Source organism: Pristis pectinata, chromosome 10, assembly GCF_009764475.1.
Source record: "Pristis pectinata isolate sPriPec2 chromosome 10, sPriPec2.1.pri, whole genome shotgun sequence".
Taxonomy (NCBI): Eukaryota; Metazoa; Chordata; class Chondrichthyes; order Rhinopristiformes; family Pristidae; genus Pristis; species Pristis pectinata.
The window spans coordinates 37,748,672-37,769,195 of record NC_067414.1 but is presented as its reverse complement, the minus strand read 5'-3'; the positions used below and the strand labels follow the sequence as shown (position 1 = coordinate 37,769,195).

The window sequence follows — 20,524 nt, the reverse complement described above, 5'->3', positions numbered from 1 at the left end:
TTACTCATCCTCCACTTTTATATGAGTCCAGTCCTTCCAATATAGTTGATTCTTATGTTTTTCTGAGGTTAATGGGCAATTAAGGTGGAGAATAAATGCTACTCGCATCCTGTGAATAAATTGATAACAAAGCATAACTCCAAGGTGAGTTAGTAGTTCAGACAAGAGTCCCCAGAGGTCATTGCCATTTGACTTACATTTAATTTATAGGGGGGAAATAAGTATGAATTCTATTAGCTAGGGATGTACACATCCTTTCAATAATACTTTTGATCTCTGTCTGCTTTTCTGACCTCAGTGCAGATTGGTTCTTACCACAGCCTGTCGGGTAAAACATCGGCTTCGTGTCATACTCTCTGCAGGTCGGGAGGATCAGTTTGTCAGAGTGTGTTAGACTTTGCAAAAGTGGTGACTTTTTTTTGCTTCACTCCACTACACTCTGCAAAGTAGATGTTGAAGAGATTTTGTATTTCAGAAATTCTGTGGTTTCAAAAACACGATTACAGCTCTCAAGATCAAAACTGTCACAGTTGCCATTTGACCTTTTTAGCATTCAGCAGGATTGCTGATGAGCACTCCATAGTTCTCATTAATAAGGCCTTGTTTTATCTAACCAAGAAACTGCCAGCTGGCTGTCTTTTCTGCTTACCAGCATGCCTCAACCATTGACTGACTCAATAAGTACATTTCACTTTCTTTAATTCAAGCAGATTGGGTTTCTCGTTTTGTCCTCTTTAGAGATGGAGAGGGAGAAAGCTTTGAAGCATAGATGCTTGAAGTAATAAGTAACATCCAAGCAGTATCTTGCAGGCTGGGCTGGGCAGTTATCCGGACTATTTGGCACATTATCATAATGTCTTAAGGGATAAAATGCAAGATTTATCCTTCAAGTGTTAGGTAAAACTTCAGTATGTGAAAGGATTATTAAGACTGCTATCCTTCAGCTTTAAGGGAGCTATTAATATCTGCAAGGGGGTTAGATCTATGCCTTGTCTCCTTGACAGGCATATTATGTATGTAGTGTTAGTCTCCTGCAGAATATCCAAAATTGTTTTAATTTTACTGAAGAAGTCAGGCCTTTATTCTGTAGTTACCCTTTATGAAGGAAATCCAGACATCAGTCACCCCTCTTGAGGTAAAAGCATCAAACGCATTCCAGCTGTATTTAAGATATTTTTATTCATCTTCTGCATTACTGCAGATCAGTCTACTTTCCTTCGAGTGATTTTTTTAAAAAACTTGAATGTTGCAACAGAGTAATGATGTTTCTGAAGGTCATTCCATATCTAATGAACTTCACTCACCTCTGATGAGACTACAGAGGAATGTATTATTTATTTTGGGAATGATTAGTCATTGAGTACCAGATTTGTAATTGATAGTTATTTTAAAATGTTGCACAACCAGCATGGAGCGAATCTGGTTTCTTCATTATTTTAAAATCTGCAATCACATCCATTTTCCAAAGTATAAATCCTTAATTTTCTAGGTCTACACTGATAAAGTAGGCCACTTAAATTAAGCACAGGTCAGATAGCCCTCTTTTTCCCATGTGTCTTAATCACCCATCACATGAAGGAAGAAGACTATAAATTCTAGTATTCCAGATGTGACTGGGCCAAAGCCTTATACTGGGGAAGGACTGTATTCCTAGTTTTATTTTTAAATGTTATACTAATGTTTTCCAGCATTCTATTTGTTTGCACACTGCTCTGCAATATTAGTCAAAACCTTTAATGACTATTAAATTGCAACCTTTAGCAGCATTGTCCATGTAACTTTGTGTGATGTATGCTTTGAACAATTTCATCTAAATGCATCAGTTTTCATTGAAAACATCTGCCATAACAAACCCATTTGCTGCAATCCTTGTAAATCTCTTCACAGATAATTTATGTTAAGCTCCCATCTTCAATACCTGGGTGCACACCAAGAGCAAACTTGTGAACTGCTCCTGGTGTCTTCATTCAAATCATTAATGTAGAGATTAGAGACAAAAATATCTAACCCAGATTGCCACAGGACACCATCACACACTATACCCTGAGCAGAGCTACAACCCATTAATAGTTTTAACCCTTCACTTTGCTTTTCAGTGTTAGATCTGCTTGCCAATTCACAATCCTCAACCTTACTCGGGACACTTTCATTTAGTCATTTAAAAAAGACAACTGAAAGCCAGCAATCTGGTATGTGCCAGACATGTACAATCCGGCAACTTGGTAACCCCTCAATAAATACAATAACGTTGGTGAGATGTGACTTGTTTTTCCAAAAGCCATACTATGATGCCTGACTAGTTCTTGTTGTTTATACATGATTGTAGTAGTTTCTTGTAATTTACCTATCATAGCAGTTAAATTGATAACCTCTAATTGCTTGTTGTGATTCTGATCGAGATCTTATTTTGGTGCATTCTGAGGATCACTCATTTGAGGCATCTTCACTTGCAACGTCCCATTTGTAAAAGGAAAATAAGTCAGTGTTTTCTTTTTTACATGCCACACTAGTTAGGGACTTCTATCATACATAACGTTGCCATCTCCATTTTCAGTGACTTAAATGTTTCATATAATCATCACAATCAGTAATCCTTTAAGTATTTTGCTTCTTGATAAAATTGGTATTTGCTATTAATAATTATTTGAATGTTTATGATAGAGCTTGTGAAATAATTTTGTACAAGTATTATGGGTTATGGTCCATTGAACATTCTTAACTGTGCCACCTAATTCAGATAATTTAATAATCTGTTTTCTTTTCAGCATGTATCATTTATGTTAATTACATGTTAATTTAAATCTATGGATAATTCAATTTTTTTCAATGTGAGTCACCCATTCAAATTGTTAAGAATAGTGAGTACTACATAGAATTACATTGAAATTAAAACACGGACCTCAGCTATTCAGACTATCTCATCCAAACAACGTCAGCACTGATCATAATTGATGTGTAATTGGGATTGTTGTGCATTAAAAGTAAATCCACCAGTATCTGTGTTATTTATGGTTGAAAGTGCCCATAGCTATCCCAGAGTTTTAAAAGAAGTAGCGGGTGAGATAGTGTATTGGTTTTGATATTCCAAAAATTCCTACATTTGAGTAAAGTTCCAATAGATCGGAAAATTGAAAATGTAATTCCTTTATTCGAAAAAGAGGGGGGTTGAGAGGAAACTACAGGCCATTTAGCTAACATCTAATATTGGAAAGATGCTATAGCAGAGCACTTACGACAAATTGAAGGGAATTGAAAAAGTCCAGTGGTTTTGTGAAAGGGAGATCATGTTTCACCAGTTTATTGGAATGCTTCGAAGTAACATGCTGTGAATAATGGTAGATATAACATACTGATTTCCAGAAGCCATTTGATAAGGTGTTGCATCAAAGGTTATTGCAGAAAATAAAAGCGCTTGGTGGAGAGCGTATTAATGTGGATTGAAGATTAATTTGACTAACAGGAAACATAGCGTAGCATAATGTTTTTTTCTCAGGTTGGCAAAAAATGTAATGGTTAGTGTGCCATAGCGATTGGTACTGGAGCTTCAATTTTTTATAATTTGTATGAATAACTTGGATGAAAGCACTGAGAGTATGGTTGCTAAATTTACTAATGACGCAAAGATAGGTAGGGAAATCATCTTCTCAGGCATTCCCTTGGGGTGTCATGATTCGGGTTTTGTGGTTTCTAGGTGACTGATGAGGCCATTGTAGGAACTACAGACTCTTTTTAATGTTTCAAAAATCCTTTGATTCTGGAGAAGTGGCAGAGGATTAGAAAACTGCTCGTGTGATGTCTCCATTCAAAAAGGGAGGGAGATAAAAAATCGGTTACTAAAGGCTGATTAACCTGACGTTTATTGTTGGAAAAGTGTTAGAATCAATTATTAAGGAAGTAATAGTATCACGTTTGGAAGATGATAATCTAATCAAACAGAGTCAGTATGGCTTCATGAAGGGCAAATCGTGTCTGACGAATTTACTTGAGTTTTTGAGGAAGTCTTGGCCAGAGTGAGTAGAAAGGAATTGTTGGTGTATTGTATTTGGACTTGCAGAAAGTGTTTAGCAAGGTGGCACACCAAAGGTTAAGTCATAAGAGCCCATAGTGTTGGAGGTAACATATTGGCATGGATAGTGGATGGGCTAATAAGCAGAAAGTGGTGACTAGAGATAATGGAGACATAAGGTGCAGGAGCTGGAATCTGGAGCAAAAAAAAACAAACTACTGGAGGAACTCAGCAGATCAAGCAGCATCTGTAGAGAGAAAATGACAGTCAACATTTCGGGTCAAGACCCTGCATCATTTCCCTCCACAGATGCTGCCTGACCTGTTAAGTTCTTCTGGAAGTTTTTTTTTGCACTAGAGATAGAGGTAATTTTCATGTTGCCAACGTGTGACTGGTGGGGTGCCAATGCTGGGACTGCAGTTTTTTACAATATAAATAATTTGTAGTTAGAAAACAAATATATGGCAACAAAATATGCAGACAACATGGAAAATGATGGGAAGGCAAGTTTCAAGGAAGATACAAACAGTGTGGGGAGAGATATTGGTATTTCTGTTGAGTGGGCAAAATGTTGGCAAATGGATTACAATGTGGGAAAGTGAGAAGTTGTTTATTTTAGAAGGAAGAACAAAAGAACTTGGTATTATTTAAATAGAGAAAAGCTGCAGAACAAAGGGATTTTGAAGACGTTGTACATGAAACACAAAGCTAGATACAATTGCAGCAAATTATAGGGAAGCTTAATGGAATGTTGGCCATTATTTCAAGCAGGTTGCAGTATAAAAGTAGGGGTCTTACTACATCTGTACTAGGCACTGGTGATGCCACATCTAGAGTATTGTGAACAATGTTGGTCCCCCGTTTAAAGAAAGTTATTATTTCATTGGAGGCAGTTTGTTTCAATAGATGATCCCAAGTATAGAGGGGTTATCATTACAAGAAAAGCTAAACAAGTTGGGATTCTACTTATTGGATCTTAGAATGAGAGGTGATCTGATTGATTCATATAAGATTGTTAAATAGCAATGGAGAGAGCAGAACCAGAAGATGTGGTCTCACAATAAATGGGTGCCCATTTAAGACTGAGATAAGGAAAATTGTCTTTTCTTAGTGTTGTGGCTCTTTGGAAATCTTTGCCGTAGAAAGGTATGGGGAAGAGTCCCTGTGTATATTCAAGGTGAGATAAATAGATTTCTAATCTGTAAGTAAATCAAGGGTGTGGAGATAAGAGACTGCAGATGTTGGAATCTGGAACTAAAAGCACAATGCTTGAATATTTCAGCTGGTCCAGCAGCAACTGTGGATTCAAAAGGTGTAAATCAGTGCTTCAGTTGGAGACTCTGCATCAGGACTGAGAGAGAAGAGGAAAGATTGCCAGTATGCGGCACTGTGTAGGAAGAGAGGGATAGAGGCTGGTAGGTAGAACCAGATGAGGAGGGGATGATGGGCAGATGGAAACAGGTGAGGGGGGGAGTTCTTCTCCTCCCTTTGTTCACCTTCCCCTTCCCCTCCCATCATCTGGTTTCATCTGCCCATCATCCCCTCTTTCTCCCCCCAACCCCTTTTTATCTTTCCAATTATTGTAAGATACAGAGATCATCCTTCTAATACTCCTCTACACATAGAGTCAAACAAGAGTGACTGAGAGGCAGGAGACTATCTCTTTATATGGGCTCATCTGAAATTTGTTTGGGGTAGCTCCCATATCTGAAGACTCACTTTCTCTATGTCATGACATTTTCCAATGTTATGAACCATCCTGTAATGTAATTACAGCAGAGCTACCAGGTAATGATATGAAATAGATAATTGTGAAATTGTATGTACCTTGCATACTCTGTTAGTTTGAGTGACAGGAATGCCATTTTTTTTTGTTTTCCTAGGAGCTGACAAGTTTTAATTATTTGGATTTATATAAACTTGCTGACCTATTTAACCTTACACTGCTGGAGGAAGCTGTGGTGAATTTCCTGGTCAAACACCTTTCCGAACTATTGAAGAACCACCCAGATAAGGTCATGGCTCTCCCTTACAGGCTGCTTCGAGAGGTTTTAAAGAGTGACCGTCTGACGTCACTGAGTGAGGAGCAGATATGGCAGGTAAGGTAAAAGTTGAGATGTGTTTAAGTACCTGAGGCGTATTCCAACCTCTTCTCCTCCTGTTTGAAAAGCTTTTATTCCCTATTTTACTATGGATCCATGCGACCAGGTTTGTATTAAAATGGGAATTATTGTGCCATCCTTGAGTTTGCATGTTATTTGGTTGTTTGTATTGAATCCCTGTTCAATTCTCGCTAAGAGACAATACTGCAAATGTCCAGTAGGTGGCTCAGAAGCACTCAGGAGCACTGAATCCTGATCGAGATTTGAGGTAATCTTCATTACCCTTGCTATTTTAGCTGATAGCCACAGACTGGGATGCATGAAAGATCAAACTTGCAGCCTTCCTGAACTGTAGTATTTATCTGATTTACATCTCTGTCACACAGAAATGGTTAAGCTAAAAAATAGTTCTCTGGTCAAATTTTACATTTGACAAGTTCTGGTGAGCCCGTTGTGGGTTTAAATTTCATATCCAGACTAAATATCAATTGTCTTTTCAAAATGTTTGAATTATTGCATCACACTTGCCGATGTGTGAAAAATTTCAGAGAGTGGACTGATTTCCAGCATTTCCACAATGGTCTGCAATACAGCAGCTGAAGTTACCTTTAGCATGATAAAGACCTCATCTGATTCACTGCCTTTCTCTTGAGACTGTAAAGATCTTTCCAAATAGGATGAGGGCCTTTTATTAATTGCTTATTGACTATTCATTTTGGGCTGATAAGCTTTCTTCAAAGCATTCTGCTTTGGTGATCGTATTATGGAAGGCATTGAGAAAGGGACTGTCTGGATTACAAAGTGAAATAGTTCACAGGTACAATTGTGATCACTCAACCATACAGATATAAAACATTCTCTGATTAAAAGAAGACTGTCACAAAAGTCCTGTCACTGTAAGATTATATGTATGTGTTGGGAGAAGGTGAGGGAGAGTTGATAGTCTTTGAGAATAATATTTTGAAAAGCATCTGTTGCTGCAAAAAAAATGCATTTTGCAATACTTGGCTAAATTTGAAGTTATTTAGATATAGGAATATTAGATTTGATATTAGAGTCCCTTTCATCTTTGTACTCTTGTATCTGTTGAACTGAAGTAATTGAATAACCATCTTTTAATGTACTATGTTTTAGTTTGGAGAAACTAATGTGACTTTTTTTGAATCATGCTATAACAATATTTCAGTATTTTCAGTCAATAATGTAACAGTCATTTCTGGCTAGTTATTGTGTTGTATAAGGTCTTGCTAACTTGTCATCTTCAGGAGAAAATTAACTCTGGGAAACAACTTATCCTTTAAATAAACTGTTGTGGAAGAGAAAGCGAGTGTAATATTTGTAACAGTGCAGAGATGGTTGATTCGTCAGTATGTCATGTATCGCTGTAAGGCAGCAAGACATACTACTTTATTTTAGTTTGATGGAATCTTTATTTTCCTCAGTCAGTTTTTAGTAGACTTATTGCATGTCGTGCATTGACAGGTGTCTGATGATGGAATATGCCCAGATTTGTGCAGCTTGGTCAAATCAAACATTAGCAAAATAAGTCCACGCCACATTAAAATTTTGGCAACGTGTGCACATTCTAATATGGATCACGTGCAGGCAGATGGGAATGGTTAGATTGGCATCATGGCCGACACAGACATGGTGGGTCGAAGGGCCTGTTCCTGTGCTGAACTGTTGTGCGTCCTCTGAAACTTGAAGCTGAATGGTGTTGTTTTGAGTTTTTAGCCGTGCTCTTTGAATCCAGAGTTCCGGACTGGAATTTAGAGTATTTGAATAGGTCCTCCTTGCTCTGATGTCTACTTGCTAAATGCATCATAAAAGATATATCATGTAATAGAAGATTAGCAGTATTTCTGTATACTTTGGATTGAATACGATGTAAATAATGATGAATAGAAATCACAGGGCCAGGGTTAATCCATAACTTAAGAGGAGTACAAAGCCATTGGCTGTGGTGTATGCCTAAAGAATGAGAATATGCAATCAATGTGTTTTACCTCATACAATAATAATGTTTTTCAATAAATTAATACTTCTCTGTCCATTTTGTCTTGAATTTCCATGCTCTCCTAAAGCACCAAGTTTGGGTGGATAAGCTAGTTATAAGTGAGAATTTGTGGATTGATGAGAAACGTACTGGGACTGTGTTTTGAGCTTGTTTCAGAGTGTCAGACTCAGTTGAATAGATGGACTTGCCATTTTCCACTTACAACTGAAAGGTGCCCAATGAAAGTCAAATGGGTTGTTCCTTCTGGCCCCACATAAATTGGGAGAAATGATAAAGTTATCCAACGTAATGGTTAACTGCTTCTTGACTCAGTGTGCTGGGACGTTATTGGGATGCTGCTCTCTCTTCTGGATGTGATCCTCATGTCTTTCAGTGTATCCACATAACTGATTCTTTAAGCTGTAGGGATCACAGCATAATAACTTACAGTCCAACCTATGAAGCAGCGTAGATTTCTGACAAATAGACCTAAAAGAGTACGAGCTCAAAGACTAACAAAATAAATCAGGAGGAACTGTTCAATTAAAAATTGGTTGAGCAAATGTGAAAAGTCTTTCAAAAATGTCATGTGGGACGTATGGAACATATGGAGTAAAAAAGGCAAAATATTAGGTGCTTTTGGAAATGGTTTGGTGGAGGAAAAAATTTACAAAACATTTATAGAGAACGTAGAGAAATAACAGCAACAGATGGAAAGGTAATGTGATAATATTGTTCTAGTACTCTAAGTCTTATCAGGGAAGAGGTTTAAAACCATAGAGATCCTTAACTAAGATCACAAAATTCATTGCTGATACATCGCAGTCCTATTTCTACTTATAGTTCTTATATAGAATGGTGTATCCTATTACATTTTTTTGGGCCTGAAGGTTTTAAAAGGGGTCTTTTAATGGAGTTTTGCATTACTTGTAGGTAATTCTTAAATCCCATACTAAGAACTATCATTATATTTCTACTGCTCCCAATCCCTCGTTTTTGGTAACATTGAAACATTTATTTGAGAAAAAAAGCTCATTTGTTTTAAAATACTGTGAGGTCATCTTGATCATTATAACTCCTCAGTATCTTGGTTTATGTCTGTAAGAGTGTTAAATTTACATCTTAGTGCCTTGGCAATTGAACTCATGGACTTGATCGGTCTTGTTTTAACAACTTGCCTTTTCCTTTGAATAAATTAAAGTTTATTGGCTGCCTAAAGGCATAGTAAACAGAGACCCTATTAATTTCTAGATCATTCTTGTCCACTGGAGTTCAGTTTGGAACCTTCTGTAGCATTAAATCTGGCAACTGCTAACCACCAGACAGTATATTTAATTAGCTATTAGGCAGATTTGATCTGAGGTTGGAGGTCCCAAATTAGAAGGGAGAAAGAGAGGAAATTTGTGCTGTCTTCACACAAACGAAATTCTTGGTGCCGTAAACACTCAATAGGGTTGTCTGCGCTGCCAGTTTGAGGATATCAGTCTCTCTGGATGCTAGCAATTCTCCAGAACTGATGTCAGTAAAGGGCTTGTCCGTGCCGCAGAGAACACTAGATCTTTGTGGAAGCTTTGTTAAAGGTTAGTTGTGAGCATAATTGCTTCATTGTTTTTCACAATATTTACCCAATTATGACTTCCAGTTGCACATAGGAAGCCTATGGATGAATGAAAGCTGAGTTAGTCTGTGGGTTTTGTTTTGGTGATGATGGTTGAGGGAGGTACCCCTGGATCTAATTGAATTTGAGGCATAAAATAATTTAAACCACCATACTTAGGGTCTCAAGCACAGAAACAGTCCATTTGTCTTTGCTAGCATTTATGCTCCACTCGTCTCCTCTCTTTTCTCTTGAGCTAGATCTGTCAGTGTCATCCTGTATTCCCTTCTCCCTCACATGGTTCTACAGCATTAAATGTATTTATTTGTCTCAAGTATTCCATTGCCGTAGCCTCCTAAACTTGCTTCTTCCAATGAACATGGCCCCTATTCTTCCAACCAAAATATACTGCTTCACATTTATCTTCAACCTCATTTGCCAATTATTTGTCCATTCTGGAAGTTTATTAATGTCTTGACTGGGTGGCTCGGATCAATGCCTCATTTGTGAGGTGATATTTCGAAAATATACTACCCCCTCAGCACCGCATTGAAGCATCAGGCTGGATTATGTGCTCCAGTCTGTACTGGGATTTCATTTCAGAGATGAGTGTACTGCTAACTGAGTCAACCTGACATTTAATAGCTTGCTTCTTGCACTCCTGTGAGCTATTATAGTAAAGTGTGACATAGTTTTGCATTTATTTTTAACTCTAGCTTTTTAAATATTAATGGTTTACACCATCTTGGAGGCTTTGCAGTAATTGTGTTCTATCTGCCAAGTGATACAAAACATCGCTTCTCACTTTTGACACAGATCAGATTGAAAGATAGACAAAGTATCACCACAAGCTGGAGAACTGGAGCTGTTGCACAGAAACTTTGCACTTTACCCTATTGCCTGACTGGTACTTGCAGCAGTTAGCCTTTGCTCATTACTCATGTTTGTTCATAGTCTCAATTGGAAGCAGACAGCTCCCATAGTACCTACATTTCAATCTTGCTTGAGGCAGTGCTGCCTTGTCTCTCTCTGAATCACTCTCCACAGTTCTTTAAAAGTAACTAAAGTGTTTATAACACATCAAACTTCATAGTCATGGGAATTTCAGTAGCCGTAGGTTGTGAAATATCTTGTATCGACTGGAAACTCTGACCAGGACAAGGACAACTGTTTATTTTTAATGTTGAAAGACCAATCTTATGCCATAGAATTCTATCTATCCCAAAGATTAAATGATGATTTAAAGAGCAATAATGTGTCAGTCCTCGGCCTCCTCCACTGCCAGGAGAATTTCAAGCACAAGCTGGAGGAACAGCACCTCATTTTCCATCTTGGAACCTTGCAGCCCAACGGCATGAACATTGAATTCTCCCACTTTAAGTAATCCCCACCCCCCACCATGCCTTTTCTTCCCTTTCCAAGCCTATCTTTTTCTCTTTTTTCTACCCCCCTTTTCTCCTCCTTTGACCCATCCCCCAGTGGATCTGCTCTCCTCTCCTCCCCAGTACCTGCCCATCACTATCTCTTACCTGCATCTACCTATCACCACCTTATGTCACCCTGCCTCCCCCTCTTTTGTCCACCTATCACTACTCTGCTTTTTCCTCCTATATATTGACTTCCTCTTTTCCTATCTTCAGTTCTGAAGAAGGGTCCTGACGTGAAACGTTGACCACCTGCTTTTCTTCACGGATGCTGCCTGGCCTGCTGAGTTCTTCCAGCATTATATTGTTTTTCATCAATGTCTAAATCTTTGAGCCTTGCATGATCTAGTATACTGGGGCAATATTAAGCAACTCTAAGCTAGTTACTCGAATAATGTTAAACATAATTCATCATTTAATTTTAAATAATTTTAAATATCTTTGAAGATTCAAAGTTTTAAAGGAATAAAAATGTTTGTTTTTTAACTGTGCAATTGTATGGGCATGTTAGAGGGTACAGTTGGTGCTGCCTTTTGTAGAGATCTTTATGTCAAGTTTCATAAATTGGGTGAAGATTGCAACTTGGGCAGATTACCAGAGGCAGTGCGTAAAATTAAATCTTTATCCTCCCCATATTTACAACTAGTTTTGAGGTAGATACAAGATTTTCCATGGACAACCTTTTGAGATTCTGTCTTGAACACCAGTTGAGAGGCTGAGCCAAGGTGGTATTTCTGTCATATTGAGTGTTAAGAAGACTCTCAAGATGATTGATCTCATTTTTGCTGGGGAATAAAACAAAATTGGGGCCCCATGTCAAAGTGGTGCGGTGGTTATCTAACTATTGCTACTTGACAGGGCAGTGCATGTATATTTCATAGCTGAATTATCTAAGTACTCCTGTTCTGCATTTTTGGGTGGTATGATTTCTGGGGTAAAGTAGTGATTGGAAGGCCTATCCTCCTACACTTCTAGTGGCAGCCTGGGGCTCCAGGAATTTCAGACCAATTATATTAAGGCACAATTGAATACATTTATTAATGATGATTGCTTAAAATAAGTAGCAGATTTCTTTTAATCTAAAATTACCAGCCCACTTTCCTACATCTTTATAATTCCTATAGTACTCTCCTTGAAGCTGGACTTTGTTGTGTGGTGTTTAGATTCAATTAACAGGCATGTATGATTGCTCACCAATTATATGTTCAGTCAAGCATAAATATTTGTTTTTGCTATTTAAATAAATAGGTAATTTTAATAGTAAACCCAACAGTATAAAATAAAATTAACTGAACCATAATGTCTCAAGTGTAGTTAAGTTCCAGCATTTCTGCTGAGGTTATACTGTTAATGCAATATACCGTGGAAAAATCTAATATGCAGCCTTGGGTGAAGATTGGATAGTCTACAGGATTAGTGTCAGCATTCTTTATAGAAGTGAAACTTGATGGGCAGGCTGGAGACAGATCTACGAAATCTCATTAAATTGTTGAATTGTTCATTACCAAGCTCTCTGGCTTTAATAAAGTGCTCATTGACTTTCCTGCATCCTCAATCCCACAAAAAAGAATAGCAGCTTGGAAGGTTGTTAGCCATGCAAGGAGAAAATGGAACAAAGCAGGACAGTCAAATTAAAGAGAGAGAGAGTGGCTTTCAGAGAGAGATTCTGCCAACCACTTTACTTCAATACTAGAGGCATGTACTGAAGGGTTGGAAAACTCAGTATGTAGCACCCTGGCCTATCAGCTCAGAAACTCACTGCAATCAGATGAAAATGAGACCTGCCACAGTGATGATTACCTGCAGCTCTCTGATCATCTGCCTCTTTTTAGTTAATGAGCAACATGAGGAATCCATGCCTTTTTCAAATGCGTAGGGCTGAATAAGCTTCAGGGATGAGAATTTAAATAAAAGAGTTTGTATAGATTTTTAAAATTCCTGAAGGGATTATAGAATATTAAAACTTATAATAAAAATAGTTTTAAAAAATTGTCACTAGAACCTCTAGTCTTTGGATGGTTTTGGTATAATGTATGGTGTTCCTAAAGCAAAATTGTTTGGAAAAATAGAATGACCTGTACTGTTGCGAAATGAGCAAGTCTTCATAATATTAATATAAAGCTAAAGCAAGTTTGGATCATCACATTTTATAAAGTACTGATGGCATTAATTAACAGACAGAAGTGAAGTTGATTATATTTTCAGCAACTAATATTCTTAAAGAAATAAACTCTTACACATGGGTTGCTAAAATATTGCATAAATATTGTGTACATCATGGATGATTTCATTGCAGTGTGGAATATTCATTGTTCAAATATATTCTAGTCTTGCAGTTGTCAACCCTATTTCAGTCACGACCTTATTTGAATACAAGTGCTGCAGGTGCCACTGCTCACTCCTGGGAAGGTACATTTGGTACGGCTGTCTCAGAAATACCAAGGTATATCGTGTGAAAATGAAGGAAAATAAGAGTGAAAGCAATGTGCCATATTTATATTTTATTAGTATGTAGGAGTCATAAAGGTGCTTAGTTTCTTGTTTGTATTTTCTTGTTTAACATTCAATATGCAGATCTTGGTGAAGCCAAAATAAAAGATTGAAACCTTAACTAAAGATTAATCCTTGATTTAAATCTGCTGTCATAACAATGAGTGAGGTGACAATTTACTGGGGTTTACATTTTGGTGACAGAATTATAAAAGTTTTAAGGGAACTGCAACAAAAATGCAGAACTCCAGTCTTAATGTAAATTTTGCTTGAACCCTTTGCTCCTTATTCTTTCCCCATATCAACTAAAGTAAATTGAAGATAAGACCGCACCTTTTAACATTAACTATAGTTTGTGATGTTGGCTGTTATTTTTGCTTACCACCCAGTTTCTGAGATTCTTCACTTTCAACATTTATCTGTTTGGCATTATCTTCTCTGCATGTGTCAATCATTCTCACTTCATACAGGCTTCAACAATGGTCAGTGCCTCTGCATCATCTTTGTTTTCTTCTCTTCTGAATGGGATTGAAGAAGCTGCCCTCAGTTGTTTTCATCCCAGTGTGGTACAGCATCACAAATGAGTTCAGTTGTAATGTTCACTGACGAGGCCAATGGGTCACTTTCTTCTGAATCTGTTTAGATCTGCTCATGAGCTAACTAGAGCACCTCACTCTTTAGAAACTAGAGACCACGAAAGACAAGGGAAGCGGGTGCATGGGAGCACCATCAGCTGCGGGTTTCTGTCCAATTCACACACTGCACCATTCTTTCCATGTTTCTGGGCTGAATCCTGGAACTTCCTATGCAACAGCGCTGCGAGGTAGTTTTAATAATAACAGAAAATGCTGGAAATACTCAGCAGGTCCGGCTGCAGCTGTGGGAAGAGAAACCAAGTTAATGTTTCAGGTCGAACCCTCTTTGTCAGAACTGAGAAGGAGAGAAAAGAAGCACGGTGGGAGAGGGGGGTATGTCTCTGATAGGGTTGACCATGGGAATAAACTGTAAACAAGTTTATCCAGTCAGTGAGTGATTGGGAGCAGTAAGTGAGTGAGAACATAGACAAAAGAGCATAGATAAAGGGGTTTGGGAGTTGTGGTGTAGAGCAGAGGACATGTCCAGCAGGCAAGACTGGACGAGTCCTTCAGTCCCAGAGAGAGCAAAAAAAAGAGAAAAGGGGGAGAAATGGCTACAACAAACAAGCTGAGCCAATGTCACAGATGGATGACTGATACAGAAAGAAACCAACTTATCTTAAGTTGTAGAGTTCAACATTCAGTCCAGAAGGCTGCAACGTGCACAGTCGGAAGATGAGGGGCTGTTCCTTAAGCTTGTGTTGGGCCCCATTATAACAGTGTAGGAGGCAACAGACTGTTAGGTCGTAGTGGGATGGAAAATTAAAGTGACAGGCAAGGAGAAGTTCAGCATTTGGAAAGCAATCACTCAATCTGCATTTGGTTTCTCCAGTGTGGAGGAGGCCACATTGTGAGCACCGAATGCGGTACACTAAAGTGGAAGAAGTGCAAGTGAATCGCAACGTCATCTGGAAAGACTGTTTGGGTTGATTTGAGACTGTTTGACATCAAGATACCTTCACTGGTAATTGCTCACTGGCTTTGGAGGCGATGCAGAGGAGGTTCACCAGGTTGATTCCAGAGATGAAGGGGGAGAGATTGAGTTGCCTGGGACTATACTCACTGAAATTCAGAAGAATGAAAGGGGATCTTATAGAAACATATAAAATTATGAAAGGGATAGATAAGATAGAAGCAGGAAGGTTGTTTCCATTGGTAGGTGAGGCTAGAACTCGGGGACATAGCCTCAAGATTTGGGAGAATAGATTTAGGACCGAGGTGAGGAGAAACTGCTTTTCCCATAGAGTAGTGAATCTGTGGAATTCTCTGACCAGGGAAGCAGTAGAGGCTACCTCATTAAGTATATTTAAGACTCAGTTGGATACAACAAATCCACCATCCCAGGAATTAGCCTGGTGAAACGTCACTGAACTCAGATCACAAGATATTCTTGTTTAGGTAGGAAGATCAGACCATACCATTCCAGATGCAATCACACAAGGGGTTTATATAATTGGAATGAGACATTTCTATTCTTGTATTCAAATCCTCTTGCAATAAAGGCTAATATATAAATTGCCTTGCTAAGTGCTTTTAGAACCCCTTATATTAACTTCCATTAATTCATGTACAGGGGCCTACAGGTTGCTCTGAACATCAACGATCTTCAGTCTTTCACCATTTATTTAACAATGATAAATACAAGCATCACAATCCTGGACATTAATGCTCTCGCACTCCCATTTAAGAAGAGTATGGGTCCTTTCATCATCCTGGCTAACAATTGTTCATCAATCAATTCTATCTGAATGGATTAGTAGCTTGCTTCCTTATATCCACTTAATGGTGTTTTGGTATGTGCAATATATTTTATTTCTGTATAAGACAATGGTTCTTCTTGTTATCATATCTTCAAGGGACTTCCCTTTGAAGTAGTGGAAGGATTTGCAGGCTGATTACGGTTTGACAGGCCACAGCAGAAACTCTGCTTCCATGGCAAAGCTAGCAGTGTGGCAGAGTGTTGTATGCATTCTGCCTAGTAAGGAGCAAGTCCTCACACTAGGTTTCCTGCCAAATATTGACCTTGAATTTAGAGTTGGGGTTTGTGCAGGGTTTGAACCCTACACCTTACACTCAGACACAAAAGTTCCTTTGAATAGAGCAAATATCAGTTTCCGCAACAGGGGTAACTGCATTCAAAGGTAATAATATATAAACTACAATACAAAAGCAGAAAACTTTGCCTTGTGTGATTGCCATGAACCATATGTCTTTAATTTCTTTTCTCTCAGACACCCTTCTAATTTATTCTGAAATGTTGATGTGATCTCTAGTTCAATCACTTTCTCTAGTGATGCATCTCACTCCCTCACAATCCTCTGCTAAAAGAAAGTTTCTCCTGCTCTTTATTTTAAAACTGTTCATTTACTTGATTGCTGTGAAATGCTATGGGACATCCTGAGCTCTACAAGCTTGCTGCATTTTGTTTAAATCACCAGAAGTGTGCTCCCAAGGTCTTTGATTTTATCATCACTATTTCAAAATTAGTATAAAACCAAGTCTTTGCTATCTTCACTGAGTTCCAGGTTTAAGATCTGCAGCGATGTTTGAAGTCATTTTTTCTTTAAGCCACCTGTACAAATAGGTAGAGGGCATTTGGCCCTTTGAGCTGTTCCATATTCAATGCAGCTGACCATATCCCTGCTCCTTTCACCCACCTTGTATGTCTCTTAATGCATCTGGCTGGCAAAGATGTGTGAATCACTTATTTATAATTAACAATCAAAATTTTTGATAGGACAGCTCCAAACTTCTACTGCACTTTCTGTGAAGAAGTGTTCCCGGACCTTTCTATTGAATGGCCTGGGTCTACTTCTGATGTTATGTTCCCTTATCCTCAACTCATAGTGGCTAGAGTGTTTCCTTCTACAGTATTCTATCAATTCCTTTTGTAAGAACTTCCTTCTGGATTTCAAGCCTGGTTTAAATAATCCACCATCATAATGTAATGCTTAGAACCCTGGTAACATCCTGCTGAATTGCAATATGCTCCTTCCAAGCCTTGTACATTGTCCTGACTGACCATAATCTAACCTGAACTTTTGACTAATCGAATAGCTGGTCGTTTTGGTCAGGTTTTACAAACAAATAAGGACATGTGGAGGAATTCATAATTGGTTTTTGGGGGACATGTGCACATGTCCCTAATGTTGTAGGGTAGGTCACCTGTGTGCATGCATCCATGGCTTTGCATTGTACATTTTTGTTAAATAATCATGGAAGGTGCCTGTGCCCCTATTTTACATTTTCCTCCATGCAACCTGTACGTACCCTGCACATGAACAACGGTCACTTCAGTACTATACATACAAGTACAGGAAATAAATAGTGTGCTAGGAGAGAATTGATAACTCCAGCGCTTCAGAATTTTAGCAAAGTAGTTTCACTTTCAAAGAGTAAAGAATTGTGGAAGAAAAGCTGGTGAAAACATTCGAGGACTTTTGATTTTGGGATAACTGAGATATTGTTGTGGTTCTTAGACCAAAATACTTGCTCAGTATTTTCCATTCAATAAAAAAATGGCATGCATTAAGATTTTCCTTGCTTCCCTACAAAGACATCAGCATAGCTAGAATCCACATTGATTTCCACAGTAATTTATCTAACTTGTTAATAAAAAAAAATTATCAGTGAAAAACCATTTAGTTTAAATATCAGACCTGTTATCAAGATAAATGTGTGAATAGGTAAATCACAGCCCACACATGGAACTGGCAACTGATTGTTGGTGGGGTGAGGTTATAGTCGTAGAAGATAGGAGTATTAGGATAATTAATGTTCATGCAGTAAAGGTGGCAACAAGGACTGTTAAACTGTGATGCTGAATAAGTCCAGTGCCTGATGGAAGAACTCCAACCAGCATATTCATTAGACCTCAAAGAAACCAAACATAATTGGCTCACCAGCTTTTACCTACATAACTGTGCAGAACATCTGTGCTTCCATGCAAAAATGGAAGTCCCAAATGTCCACTCGTCTAATTGCTGCTAATTGAACCATTGTGCTCTGCTAATTGAACCATTGTGCTCTGCTATTGACCTCCTCACAAAACATTCTACAGGGGAATCACTTCTCTGATCCAATGCTTTGAGACCTTGAGTTCAATAGAAATAAGGCAAATTAATTTTTAAAATTATAATTTTGCTTTGGTTTATTATTTTTAGCTATTTATGTATTTTTATTGATTTTAATTGACTGCTTTGCAAAAAGTAATTAATTATTTACTTCAATTTTGATTGACCATAAGTATCTCTGAATGTCAGACATTTAATTCATTAAATACTCTGGAGCTTTAGTAGCTGATGAGGTCCCGCCCCCAGCTCCACCTTCCCCTAGAGGTGTTTCAGGACTGAAGCTCAGTCACTGTCCAAATTCCACTTCTGGCCTCCAGGATGTGGAGGGTCACTGAGATGGGCTCTTGGCTCAAGCCCAGGTAAACATGAGCAGACTGCAGATTGATTTTGGGCTGGGGAGCCAGTTCCACAAAATCTGTAATTAAATTATAATGAAAAGAAAGCCTTACCTCCCTTGTTATCTTTCAGAATGTCCTAAAGCATTTTACAGCTGCTAAAATACTTATGAAATAATGAAGTCATTGTTGTGGTGAAGGAAAGTTGTTCATGTTTTGTATAGGCCTTTTAATCCTATTTAAAGAGCAATTTATAGGTGCAATCACAATTTAGAACATGGGTTATGGCTGATAACATGAAAACAAGAAAGAGGTGCAGGAACAGAACATTTGGCCCTTTGAGCCTGCTCTGCCATTCATTCTAAATTATGGGTGATTTTCTACCTCAGCTCCACTTTCCTGCATTCTCTCCATATCCCTTTATTCTATGAATGTCCAGAAATCTATCAATCTCTGTTTCAAAAGAACACAATGACCAAGCCTCCGCAGATCTCTGGTGTAGAGAATCCAAAGATTCATTACCTTTTGAATGAGGCAATTTTTCCTTAACCCAATCCTTCGTGGCTTCCCCATTATTCTGAATCTATGACACATGGCTCTGGATTCCTCAGCCAAGGGAAATGTCCTCCCTGCATGACACCCTGTCAAGTTCCTTGAGGGTTTTGTAAGTTTCAACGAGATCTCCCATTCTGGAGAATACGGTCTACTCAATTTTTCCTCATCTGACAAACCCAGCATCCCAGGAACCAGTCTAATGAATATTCACTGCACCCACTCTTTGGCAAGTACAACCTTTAGTGGGTAAGGAGACCAAATCTGTACAGAATATTCCTGGTGCAGTCTGACTGTAATTATGCAGAGCCTTGGTAAGACTTCTTTACTCCTTGAATCCTCTTCAATAAAGACTAACATGGATAATTATGAGGGACATAGATTGGGTAGAAAGTAGAAAGCTTTTCCCCATATCAGAGGTATCTAAGCCTAGAGTGAATAGGTTTAGGGTAAGGGGTAAGAAGTTTAGAGGAGATCTAAGGAGGAATTTTTACCATCCAGTGGGAGTTGCAGTCTGACACACATTGCCTCTGGGGGTAGTGGAGACAGGTACTCTCGCAACAATTAAGTATCTGGATGAGCGAAAAACAAACCGCTGGAGGAAATCAGTGGGTCAAGCAGCACCTGATTGGGAAGGAATTGTCAACATTTTGGGTCAAGACCCTGCATCAGGATGGTCCTGCAGCAGGCCGCTCATCCCACTGAGTTCCTCCAGCAGTTTTTTTGCTCCAGATTTCACCATCTGCAGTCTCTTGTGTCTCCACTCGTATCACCAAGGAATAGAAGCTCAGGACCAAGAGTTGTTAAATGGGAATAGTATGGATGGATACATGATAGTCAGCATGGACATGGTAGGCCAAAAGGCCAGTTCCTGTGCTGTATGACTCAATGACTTTATAGCAATTGCCTACCTAATCATTTGCTGTATCTCCATGTTAACTTTCAGTGACCAGTGCACCAGCAGAACCAGGTCCTTTTGAACATCAACACTTGCCAATCTCTTACCATTTAACAAATTCTCTGCTTGTCTGGTTAGTGCATCAACTTCACATTTTTCCACATTATATTCCATTTGCCACGTTCTTGCCAGTTGACTCAGCTTGCCCATATAACTTCAAGCCAACTTATTCTCTCCTCCCAACTCACGGTCCCACTTTGTTCTGTATCATCAAACTTAGAAATATGACATTTGGTCCCCTCAGCCAAATCGTTAATATGTAATGTGAATAGTTAGGGCCCTAGCACTGATACCTGCAGTACTCTCTTGGTTACAGTCTGCAAACTTGAGAATCTGTTTTTAACACTTTTTTCTGT

General features: G+C 38.5%; 1 protein-coding gene across 7 annotated transcripts in view; it reads left to right on the top strand.

Annotated features, from left to right (window-relative positions):
* klhl32 (kelch-like family member 32) overlaps positions 1–20,524 on the top strand; it is a 178,322-nt gene that overhangs the window by 94,262 nt on the left and 63,536 nt on the right. For 5 of the 7 annotated variants that reach the window (XM_052024799.1, XM_052024803.1, XM_052024802.1 and 2 more), the window contains one exon: positions 5,890–6,105. The exons of the other annotated variants lie outside the window; for them this stretch is intronic. In XM_052024799.1, the coding sequence (XP_051880759.1) occupies positions 5,890–6,105 (216 nt within the window). The remainder of the gene's footprint in view (positions 1–5,889; positions 6,106–20,524) is intronic. 7 annotated transcript variants of the gene reach the window in all.